Here is a 12,630-nt window from a genome sequence, read left to right on the forward strand (position 1 = left end):
AGGAAATATATATATATATATAATGCAATTTAACCTAGAATGCAGGTAAGATGACTGAAAGTTCCAATGACATATGAAGTGATATTATTTTAATATAGGTGGAATATTCCCTGATGCCTATTCTTACCACGCAGGACAAAAATACAACATCAAGAAGACTAAATGTAATTATTTCTTAATGTGTAGCCCAGCACTAAAGGGGTTTTCAGGCAGCCCTCTGAATTAAAACACATTTTCTGTGAAGAATTTTATTAACAGTCACAACTGTACAAGTAATAAGAAAGCAATTAGTGTATATACAGTACATTCAGAAAGTATTCAGACCCCCTTCACTTTTGTCAATTTTGTTATGGTGCAGCCTGATTGTAGAGTTGTTGAAATTCATTTTTTTCCTCATTAATCTACATTCAGTACCCCATGACAAAGTGAAAACAGAATTTTAGAAATGTCTGTAAATTTATTAAAAAGAAAAAAACGGAAATATCACATTGGCATAAGTATTCAGACCTTCACTCGGTGCTTTGTTGAAGCACCTTTGGCAGAAATTACAGCCTTGAGTCTTTTTGGCTATGACGCAACAAGCTTTGCACACTTGGATTGGGGGATTTTCTGCCATTCTTCCTTGCAAATCCTCTCAAGCTCAGTCAGGTTGGATGGTGACTGTCAGTGGACAGCCATTTTCAGGTCCCTCCAGAGATGTTCAATAGGGTTCATGTCAGGGCTTTGGCTGGGCCACTCTAGAACATTCAGAGTTGTCCCTAAGCCACTCCTATGTTGTCTTGACTGTGTGCTTAGAATCGTTGTCATGTTGGAAAGTGAACCTTTGGCCCAGTCTGAGGTCCCGAATGTGGTGGGACAGGTTTTTATTGAGGATATCCCTGTACTTTGCTCCATTCAGCTTTCCCTCAATCCTGACCAGTCTCTCAGTCCCTGCTGCTGAAAAACACCCCCACAGCATGATGCTGCTGACACCATGCTTCACTGTTGGGATGATATTGGGCAGGTGATGAGTGGTGCCTGGTTTCCTCCAGACATAACATTTAGAATTGAGGCCAAACAGTTCAATCTTGGTTTCATCAGACGACGAGAATCTTGTTCCTCACAATCTGAGAGTCCTTCAGGTGCTTTTTTATGAACTTGAAGTGGGCTTTCATGTGTTTTGCACTGAGGAGAGGCTTCCATCTAGGCACTGCTATAAAGCCCAAATCGGTGGAAGACTGCAGTAATCGTTGTCTTGGAACTCTGTCCCATCTCCACAGAGGATCTCTAGAGCTCAGAGTAACTATCAGGTTCTTGGTCACCTCTATTACTAAGTCCCTTCTCCCCTAATTGCTCAGTTTGACCAGCAACCAACTCCTGGAAGCGTCCTGGTTGTGCCACACTTCTTCCATTTGAGAATTATGGAGGCCATTTTGTCTTAGGAACCTTCAGTGCAGCAGAAATTTTATTGTAGCCTTGCAATAATCCTTGTCTGAGCTCTACAGCAGTAGTGAAATCCACATTTTTTTACTACCGGTTCTGTGGGTGTGTCTTGGTGGGTGTGGCAGGGGAAGGATACTGCAAAATCTCCATTCCCACCCCACACCAGGGGAAGGATACTGCAAAATCTCCATTCCCACCCCACTTCAGGGGAAGGATGGTGCAAAATCCTTATTCCCTCCCCATTCCTGTGGGAAGGATACTGCAAAATCCCCATTCCCACCCCACTCTGGGGCCAGCCAGAGGTGGTATTTGCCGGTTCTCTGAACTACACAAAATTTCCGCTACCGGTTCTCCAGAACCTGTCAGAACCTGCTGGATTTCACCCCTGCTCTACAGGCAGTTCCTTTGACCTCATGGCTTTTGCTCTGCTACAGTATGCCTCAGCTGTGAGGCCTTCTATAGAGAGGTGTGTGCCTTGCAAATCATGTCCGATCAATTTCATTTACCACAGGTAGATTCTAATCAAGGTGTAGAAACATGTCAGCAATGATCAAGAGAAATGGGAGAAATTTCAAGTGTTGTTGCAAAGGGTCTGAATACTTATGCCAATGTGACATTTCAGTTTTTTTTTCTTTTTAATAAATTTACAGACGTTTCTAAAATTCTGTTTTCACCTCAATATGCGATACCAAGTGTAGGTTAATGTGGAAAAAATGGATTTCAACAACTGTAGAATCAGATGGTAGCATAACAAAACTGACAAAAGTGAAGGAGGTTTGAATACTTTCTGAATTTACTGTATAGATATATTTATATATACTGTATATATCTTATAAAATGCATAAACATCATTGTATTATCAATCCCATCCCCGGACAAGCAATTTGCAAGGGAAATAAAATCTTGCAGAAGCATTCGTATCTGCCTCTTTTTGCTCTAGGCAGAAAGAGACCTCTTAGTACCAATGTTCAAGACCACACTTTCCCAGCGTGCTCCAACATGTGATACAGAACTACATAGTGAAGATATGCATACACCATTTAGCTTGGTTTTCTTTCTCGTGACGTATCCAAAACCTGGGAAACTAATCTCCTGGCTCGAAATGTTTAGAATTCCTCAGGGAATGTAAATAGCCAGATGAAGAAACTGCCTGCCAGAGCAGGAGATCAATGTACCATCTCTGGCCAAGCCAGTATGCAGCTGATGATGAAGCTGCACCACCCTCCCATTCCTCCCACCCCCATGATGCTTAGCATAGTGCAAATGAAACAACAGAGCTGCTTTGCCAGATGCTTACGATAGTAACATGCTGCATTGTTTCAAAAACAAAGCTGCTCCTTAATGAGAGAGCTTCCTGCCTAAGTTGAGCACCCAGCATGACCAACCATACACCATCACACAGCCAATCAGCTATTCCGTTCTAAAAAAACTGGTATATTTTTGGTATGACTAGCAAAGCTCTCTCAAAAGACAGACACGCACACACAAAGTAGAGCCCGAGGAAGTTAGCTTCATGGCTCAAGTCCCACATCAGCCAAGACGATATGCAGCGTTATTGCGCCGACCATTAGGACAGTACACACTGCAGAGTCTCTCTAAGGGCAGCGAAAAGGCTCAGTTAGTAAAAGTCTCTTCTCTACTTGGAATTGGCTTTTTCAGGAAGTGCATCACAGCTTGCATCACTTTGCCAGGGGAGATGTTGTAGACAGGATGCGTTGGCTGCTGTTTGGGAATGAAGGAAAGGAAAAAAAAGAATTAACTGCAATTCTGCTGGCTGTTGGCAGTTCTCTAACCCCCCCCAAAAAAAGAAGAAGCCAAATTTGGACATTTAAATGTTATATGACATTCAGTCAGCAGATGCATTTCATTTTGCTTGATAAAATCTTGACCACGGAGCTCCAGGGAGTCCTTGACTTACATCACAATTGAGTTCAGAACTTCTATCACTAAGCGAGGCAGTCGTTAAGCAAGGGCGATCCAGTTTATGATCTTTTTTTTTTTGCTATGGTCTTTAAGTGAATCTGATTTCCATTATTTGGCTTTGTTTGTTGGGAACCTCCAGGGAAAGTCACAAATGGCAATTATGTCACCCCAGGATGCTGCAAACATGTAAATGTGAGCTAGTTGTTGTTAAGCACCCAGATCATGATCATGTGGCCATGGGCCACTGTGATAATAAGTATGAGGACCAACTGTAAGAAACTTTTTTCCGTATTGTAACTTCGAGTAATTGTTAAATAAATGGCCGCAGGTTCATTTCTGGGGGGGGGGGGGGAGATGAGTCTGCCTATTGAGATGAGGTGGACCGGTTGCTTTTGTGGTGTGGAGACAATAACTTGGTCCAATAAGACCAAGGAGTTTATAGTGGACTATAGAAGGAATAGATCAGACATCCAGCCCTTGGTTATCAATGGAGACCGACTGGAGCAAGTGGCCAGTTTTAAGTTTCTGGGTGTTAGCCAGAGGTGGGTTTCAGCAGGTTCTGACCAGTTCTGGAGAACCGGTAGCGGAAATTTTGAGTAGTTCAGAGAACCGGTAGTAAAAATTCTGATTGCCCCACCCTCTGCCTCCCAAGTCCCAGCTGATCGGGAGGAAATGGGGATTTTGCAGTAAGCTTCCCCTGGAGTGGGGTGGGAATGGACATTTTACAGTATCCTTCCCCTGCCACGCCCACCAAGCCAAGCCAGGCCATGCCATGCCACGCCCACCAAGCCATGCCCACAGAACCGGTAGTAAAAAATTTTGAAACTCACCACTGGTGTTATCATAAAAGAGGACCTGACCTGGGGCACTCACATTGCAGTGCTGGTCATACTAACCGACACTTCTCAGGAAACAACAACTGAATGAAACACTGCTGGTGACCTGCTGGTGACCGTCTACTGCTGCACCATAGAGAGTATTTTAACTTACTGCACCTGTGTGTGGTTTGCCAATGGCACAGTGGCAGATAGGATAGCACTCCAGAGGGGTAAGATCATTGCCCAGAGGATCATTGGTTGCCCTCTCCCTTCTTTGGAAGAGCTTTGTAACTCTCACTGCCTTAAGAAAATTCAAAACATTCTTAAAGATCCATCTCATCCTGGGCACCCTTTTTTTGAACTATTACCATCTGGCAGACGGTACAGGATAATAAAAACAAGGACAAATAAGCTGAAAAACAGCTTCTATCCCAGGGCAGTAACTATATTGAATTCTACAGTATATTGCATATTGGGTTTTCAATTTCAATTGTATAGAATGTAAAGGATGTGTGTATAATGTACAGTGAAGATGGTGTTTAATTTCGTTATGCGAGGTGCAATGACAATAAAGTAAACTAAATTAACTAAATCTATGTGCCAAATCCCGTTTAGATGAAACTTACCAGGCGGTTCTCTGGCACTCCTAGCACAACTTCATGTAAAAGATCTCCACTGCCAAAATGCTGTGCTATCGACAACCCACTCAGGCAGTAGCATGTATGGTAAAAATCTCGAGACCTGGAGGGGAATCACACACAAGGTTGAGGTAACAGAAACTCAAGTGGTTTTTATGCTAGACATGCATGCTTTTATATAGAGTTCATTTTTGAAATTAGCAATAGCACTAGCACTTTGACTTATATACCACTTCACACTGCTTTACAGCCCTCTCTAAGTGGTTTACAGAATCAGGATATTGCCCCACCCCACCAAACAATCTGGGTCCTCATTTTACCCACCTTGGAAATGGAAAGCTGAAAGGCTGAGTCAACTTTGAGCCTGGTGAGATTCGAACTGTCGAACTGCAGGCAGCCAGCAGACAGCAAAATTAGGCTGCAGTACTGCATTCTAACCACTGCGCCACCATGGCTCTTGAAATTAGGTTTAGAATATGTAGAAAATCAAACCAACAGGCAAAATCTAGCTAGAATAAGTCTCAAGCTGGGTACAGGCCCTTAGTCTCACCTTGAATATAGGTAGTCCCCGACTTACAGCCACAATTGAGACTAACATTTCTGTTATTAAGTCAGAAATTTGTTAAGTGAATTTTGCCCCATTTTACGACCTTTCTTGCCTCAGTTGTTAAGTGAACCACTGCAGTTGATAAGTTAGCAGCCCAGTTGTTATGTGAATCTGGGTTTCCCATTGACTTTGCTTGTCAGAAAGGTTGCAAAAGGTGATCACATTATCTTGGGACACAGCAATGGTCATAAATATGAACCAGTTGCCAATCGTCTGAATTTTGATCACATGATCATGGGGATGCTGGAAAGGTTGTAACTGTGAAAAACAGTCATAAGTCACTTTTTTCAATGCCGTTGTAACTTTGGTCACTAAATGAACTATTCTAAGGATTCTTGAGGAGTACCTGTACCTCACATTCAATCAATGGACATCCCAAAGAAAGGCAGAAAGATCTGGAGGGTGATGATCAAATTCCATCTCCTCAGAGTCTCTAGCTTTCATTTCTCAAGTTTTTGTCTGGCCGCCAATGCATATATTAATTTGGCTACATTTATCTTCACAATGGAACAAAAGGCAAGTGGGAAGGGGCTTTAAAGTTTGGTTCAGTTAAATGGGGTTGCCAATAAGTTTGGGATAAGCTGTTTCTCTTGTCAAGTTAATTAAGCAGATTATGGCAATTTAAGATAACTTAATGAAATGGATTGCTGAATTCTGTTGCTTTTGAGAAAAAAATGTGGAAGTTGGATGTTTCGATGCCGTTTCCCCAGATTCCCCAATTCCGATTATGATGCTAGTTCCTCCCTAACTCTAGCTCTCCAAATCGCCTTCTCTGCCTGTCATTTTAATGCATCTCTATTATGCAAAGGGCTTTTGAGTACCATCCGATCAGGACTTTTGATAATCCCAAATTTATCATTTCCAATAGCAAGGAAGATGCCTGTCAAGAAATCGCGCAGTACTACTCACTTTCCTGGCTTGTCCAAAAGACCTCCTGCAGGACATTGGCAACATAACAAGATATATTCTTGAAGAGCTTGTTGGTCAAACATCCAGTGTGTCATACTGAGAGCAGGATCACCTAAGAGAAACATCACATCAATAAAAACTTAAGAAAAACGGTTGAAAATAGTTCCTGCACACCATGCTAATGGGAATATACAAAAGGAAGGTACTTGATTCAAGTTTAGTTCTATAGCATGATCCTATTGGAGAACTAATTTCCTCTCTTATTATTGTCTAGATTCACTCTTCCCAAACCTGGACACTATCCAAGATTTTTAAGTTCAGCTCCTTAGTTTTTTCCTAGCCAACGTAGCCATTGCTGAGATTTTTGGGAGTCAAAACCGTTTTGGAAGACAGGTTGGGTAAAGCTATTCAGATGGACTCCAGCATTCATCGTGCCCAGCCAGGCTTGGAGCTGTAGCCCAACACAAGGAATACACCAAATGAGGACCCAGTTTGTGGGGGCAATAAGCTGACTTTGTATAAATATACAAAAGGATGAAGGCTATTGCTGAGCACATTGTAAGCCGCCCTGAGTCTTTGGAGAAGGGCGGCATATAAATCAAATTTAAAAAAAAAAACAAAAAAACACCAGGTTGAGAATGTCCTCATGGCACACTCATAAGGGTCAGTTGTAGCAAGTGTGGCTCACTTAATCATAATCAAGATGGAGCCTCCTAGGTTTTTCTATTTTACTCTACTGAACTTTAAGGAGACTCTGCAGGCAAGAACTAAGTTTCTAGCAGTTGTTGGCAGCTGCTGCTTTTGTCCACTAGTCTTTCCAATTATAGGTACTCAATAGATCATCCACCAGTCGTATGCTGTGCTGCAAGACAACTGGAGGATCCAGTTGCTAAGGAAATAATTAGACCCAAATGAGTATTGAGCAAGAGACAGGTTGGAAAAGAGACAGAACTAAAAATGTATTTTACTTATCCTCAGACATGACATTTTTCATGTATTTCTAACCTTTTGCCTGTCAGCGGTCTGTTGCATTACATGCTTCCTAGCCTTATTCCTAAATTGAAAGAAGAGTATTTCCCAGTTGCTACAAAATCAGAATGCAAAAGCTAAGATTATTCTGTGTTCCTCGTTCTTGAGCTTTCACTGAACTCCAGCATACTTGTTTACTCCAAAAATCAGTGTCAAGAAACTGTGCCCAGTGGGGAAAGCATGGGTAACATTTCGAAGTTCAAAATTACCTTTGGCATGCAAAGCTCGATGTAGGAGAGGCAGTAAACCAGCCTGCCAGAATGAGTAGCAGCCATCCACCAGCTTGTTACAACGACCCTGAAACCCTCCTTCAAAACGCATCTGACGGCTTGTAACCCAGTGCTGGCAGAGAAAGCAAAGCAATCATCACTCTTGCTCACAACAATCAGAGAAGCTGTTACACACAATAGACCCAACTTAGAGACTCACAGACATTTGCATGTTTTTATTTCCCCTTTAGTTTAATACAGCCTTATTGCAATAATGTATCCAGGTGGCCACCCTTAGTTATTAAATTGAAAGAACGGAACAAAAAATTAGATTGCTCAATTGACATACTAAAAATAATTTTATTTAACACCATTACAACATGGTAGAGTTGCTATCCAGCAAAGAAATGATGGTGTTGCAAATATTCTCCACCCAGTAATGGATATGACTGGTTTTCCTCAGAGTGATAATGGACAGGAAAATTCACTATTATTACTTTTAGTGCTGTGATATGTTTTGTTATTCTTTCCATTTTTTATTTTTAATAATACAATAATATATATCTAGAATAATAGTTGTTAAGTTTGGAAAGGTGCTCAGAGCCTTCATGAAACTGAGTGAAGTAAAATTGGCAGTACTAAATAAATACCAAAAGTTGTGTATAAAATTTTTAACTGAAATGCTGACATGAAATTCACACATCGTTGCTAAAGCAATTTTCTATGATGATATGCTGAATACAGATCCTATCATCACAGCCTAGTGCTGGGCTGGTGACGATTGGATTGCTCTGAAGCAATGAGATTGAGAATTTCAGTACTAAACTAGTAAAGCATTTTTACAAAGTTATGGATTAGACAGAGATTTGAGACATAAGAAATAATGCCGACGGTTTATCCAGAAGAAATATTTACACAATGAAGAGCCCAGTTATGCAATTTTGTAATATGACAGAAATATCCAAGTACTAGATTTGTGAGCAATAAAAGAGGAACACTACAAAGAAGATAAAAGCAGGTTACGGTTAAACAAGCCTATTAGCAATGCATTAATCATGAATTAGACCCATCATTTATTTTTGAAACTGCAATACAGGCTTGGATTTATGAACAGCCAATTAGAAAAGACCTATGGAAGACTGGTTTGGATATGGTGACTGCAGCAGGCTTAGGACCATGTTTCCCCGAAAATAAGACCCTGTCTTATATTTTTTTGAACTCTGAAATAAGCGCTTGGCCTTATTGCCATGCGCTCAAAAGCCTGACTGGGCTTATTATCAGGGGATGTCTTATTTTGGGGGAAACAGGGTATGTGCACAAAGATGAAAAAACAGTGAGATACCCACAATGGAGAAATGGACAGTAAGGATGGGTTAAAAAAATCAAATGATGATTTATGGATTTGCCATAATTTAAAAGGGTTGAATAATGGGGAAATATGATGTAATTTTAAAGAGAGAAGTATGCAGATTTACTTGTAACTGCTGTAAAGGAGATATGGAGTCACTCCTTTATATATTTTTATTTTCTTGTTTCAGTTTGCTTTTCTCTCCCTTACTTTTCTCACTTTTTCACTTTACTTTTTTCTTCTTTTCCTTAATTTTAGTTTAGATTATTTTGTCCCAAAGGTGCTTTTTTTCAAGAGGCAACTGGACTTTCTGGTTTTTCTTTGAAGACGTTTCGCTTCTCATCCAAGAAGCTCAGAGCTGAAGAAGCTTCTTGGATGAGAAGCAAAACATCTTCAAAGAAAAACCAGAAAGTCCAGCTGCCTGTTGAAAAAGCACCTTTGGGACAACCAAGGCCATGGATGACTGAGAATCTCCATGCATTACATATATTACCTTATTTTATATCTGAGAACATTTTAATAAAAATTATGAAACTGTAATACAGATGCATTTCATTTCTGTTTTTTGAATAGCATGAAATAGATAAGTGAATCTGACAAATGGTTACTTACTAATAAACTTTTCAGATTCAAAACTTGTTCATTTTTGAGAATGACCAAGGCTGCCAGTCCACAAAACGTGTATCCTCCATGGGCTTCCATGCCGGGGACGCCACCGATCCCGCCCTCCCAGTTCTGACATCTAGTTCAAAATTAAAACACAAAAGCAGAGACTGTATTCTTTTTCCAAGATAGAAAATAAGATTAGTGTTTGTTTTTTTGCTTTTCCTCCTCTGGGTAGCTTAGAACAGCCTAAGTCTGTTAAATTGCTAATTAAGAGTTTCTTACCTTGCAATCCATTCCGCAGTTTTTTCAAAGAGAGACTGTGTAATAATGTTGGTAAGGGAAGCTACGGATGCAGCACAATAGGCACTCCTAAGATTTAAATAAAAGAATATTTAAAAGCAATATGTGGAGAAAGAATATACATGGCTCTACTGTTGTAAGCAAGAAATCCTATATTACACTGTATTATCTACAACACACTCAGGATGCTATTGAAAAATAATACGCATCATAAAAAGAAGGGGGCTATTAACTTTTAGTAATTCCTCCACTCGCAAAAAAGCCTCCATGCAACAGCTTTGTGTAGAGGGGAGGAGAGAGATGTAGATAAAGATGGCAACTCTGCTGACAGAGGATTTACATCATCAACACAAGGAAGGAGACAATTGCTGGCAGGTTCCCATCTGTGTTATGGGCAACCTCCCACTCTAAACTGAAAAAGTTCCCCGATTCTCAGAATAGAGAGCTGGGGTGGGGGGGGGGGGATATGTTGAAGGGGCATCATTAACAATTGGCTTCCTTCCTATATTGCTAACAGCTGAATGAAAAAGGCTTCTGTCAGCAAAGCATCATCAACTGGGCACATTTTTAAAAGCACAACAGAATGGAAATTATACCAAAAGCTAAATTTGGACTTTACATTTACCCTTCAGTTAAACCAACTGGTAATTTAATTTATATTTATAATGACAAAACATACTGTGTGGCTATTGATATTAAGACAGAGAGACCCCTCTTATATCTTTTCCTTAAAATCTCATGGAGGAGAAGGGAAATTCCAAAGAAGTCGTAGTCTTACACAAATGTGCAATTGTTTATTGGTTTCCCACACTGAATAGTGTAAACCGCAATTCTGTTTTAAAAGTGTTTTCTTTCTTCAATCTGCTATACCAAAACAAAACCCGAGCATGAGTGTTGTTTTTTTCACAGCAGCATGGAACTCCTCTGAATTACAGTCACAGCAAGACATCCTTGTTGACCCTTATTGAGGGATGTTTCCGTAGAGCAGTAGCCAAGGCCTCAATCTCTTATTTACCTCTAGCCGTGTCATTACCAACCTGTGCAGAATGTTAAATGCACTTCAGGAGAAACCACCTAATAATCAATAGCTCCTGATTTGCTTTTTGAGAGAGCAATATATGGTAAGTTTTTGACATACCGGACATCAACTTCGCCTCCTAGGTGCATGATGAAGGAGCCATCAGGCTGCTTCAGGGAATACAGGTATTCCAGAAGTGTCTCTCTGAAAGTGAGAAGCAGCTGATAAGATGAGGAACTTCAGGAATATTTATCCCAATTAGGAGAAAATCAAAGTAGCAAAAATGGTTCAGAATCTCTACAACAACTTTTTCACTTTTTTGATGGCAATCGCCCCACAACATGCTCTTTCTGAAGAATCTTGGGCCCTCATCATCACTGCCAGAGTTTTCATTTCCACCAAAACACCTGGATGCTTCACAATAGTTGCCTTCTTACTACCACCACCCCATGTGCTGTAATGCTATATCTTTGCATATACCCTTTGTTGTATTATGTATCAAAAAAGACCAATTCTCAGCACTGAATCAGGTCAGATGTCAGATGAAATATCATAAGGCCAAATCAAGCCACATAACACTAAATTGACTCCTACTACTGGAATTCAAAGCAACTGGCCAGTGCAATAAGGGAGATGCTGTACCCAACCCCTGCAGAATTCCTGGAGGATGATCTCAGAACCCAGGTTACATATTTAACTCCATACATATTTTCTCTTCTTACAATTCCCAGTCTAACTTATTTTAGGGCCCAACTGTGATATTAGGAACAATTACAGGTAGTTCTCAACTTACAACTACTCATTTACTGATTGAAATTACAACAGCACATAAAAAATGACTTATGACCCTTTTTTATACTTATGACAATTACAACATCCCCATGGTCATCTGATCAACATTTGACACTTGGCAACTGACATGTATTTATGACAGTTGGAGTATCCCGGGGTCAGAGGATCACTTTTTGGGACCTTCTGTTCAGTAAAGTTAATGGGAAAACCAGATTCACTTAAATGTGTTACTAACTTAACAACTGCAGTAATTCACTTAACAACTGTGGCAAGAAAGATTGTAAAATGGGGCAAAACTCACTTAACAATGGTCTTGCTTAGTAATGGAAATTTTGGGTTCAAATGTGGTCGTATCTGTATTTCTTTTCCTTTCTCCAACTTGTGTTAGAGAGCATTGTTTGATACCTTTCTGAGCAGTGCCATGTGTATCTTTTCAGAGTTATACCTTGAAGATCAACTATTCCTAATATGACCGTGTTTTTGACTAGTTTGTTTAATGTGCATGTAAATAAATACTCCTATCAATACTTCTCCAAACTTTCTGACAGTGAGAACAATCAACCAATGGAACAGAAGTTGCCTCTGGAAGTTGTGGTAGCTTCATCACTTGAGACTTTCAAGACAAGATTGCACTGCCACTGGTCAGAAATGGTGTAGGGTCTCCTGCTTGAGCAGGGGTTTGGACTAGATGACCTATAAGGGCCCCTGTCAATCTGTTAAACTCCACTGTGGGGAGACTGTACAAACACAGTGGAAGAATCCAGTGATGGATCAGCCATATGATGGCACCACATAAATCTGGGGGTTCTGCTGGTTTTTTACAAGAAAAGTGAACCTACTATATCAGATAGTTGATCTCTGGCAATTGGTGAAAAATGTTAACATTTCTGACTCTCAACTGATTTAGATTAAGCAACAGAATGTTGCAGTTAGAAAGCAGGCCAGGCTATTGAATGTGCTGCATCTGCCTGCAGTAGGGACTACACACACGTAATTCTAAACAATGTGGAC

At 40.4% G+C, this 12,630-nt stretch overlaps 1 protein-coding gene across 2 annotated transcripts in view; it reads right to left on the reverse strand.

Annotated features, from left to right (window-relative positions):
- Positions 1–232: 232 nt before the first annotated feature.
- The window catches only part of FNTB (farnesyltransferase, CAAX box, subunit beta), a 29,678-nt gene continuing 17,280 nt past the window's right edge, over positions 233–12,630 (reverse strand). For both annotated transcript variants that reach the window (XM_034433846.3, XM_087883684.1), the window contains 7 exons: positions 10,948–11,031; positions 9,792–9,878; positions 9,516–9,645; positions 7,556–7,688; positions 6,318–6,429; positions 4,790–4,904; positions 233–3,144 (listed from right to left, as the gene is read on the reverse strand). In XM_034433846.3, coding sequence (XP_034289737.1) covers positions 3,037–3,144; positions 4,790–4,904; positions 6,318–6,429; positions 7,556–7,688; positions 9,516–9,645; positions 9,792–9,878; positions 10,948–11,031 — 769 coding nt within the window. In that variant the 3' untranslated portion in view covers positions 233–3,036. The remainder of the gene's footprint in view (positions 3,145–4,789; positions 4,905–6,317; positions 6,430–7,555; positions 7,689–9,515; positions 9,646–9,791; positions 9,879–10,947; positions 11,032–12,630) is intronic.

Source organism: Pantherophis guttatus, chromosome 1, assembly GCF_059756535.1.
Source record: "Pantherophis guttatus breed Tessera chromosome 1, ASM5975653v1, whole genome shotgun sequence".
In the NCBI taxonomy this organism is placed as follows: Eukaryota; Metazoa; Chordata; class Lepidosauria; order Squamata; family Colubridae; genus Pantherophis; species Pantherophis guttatus.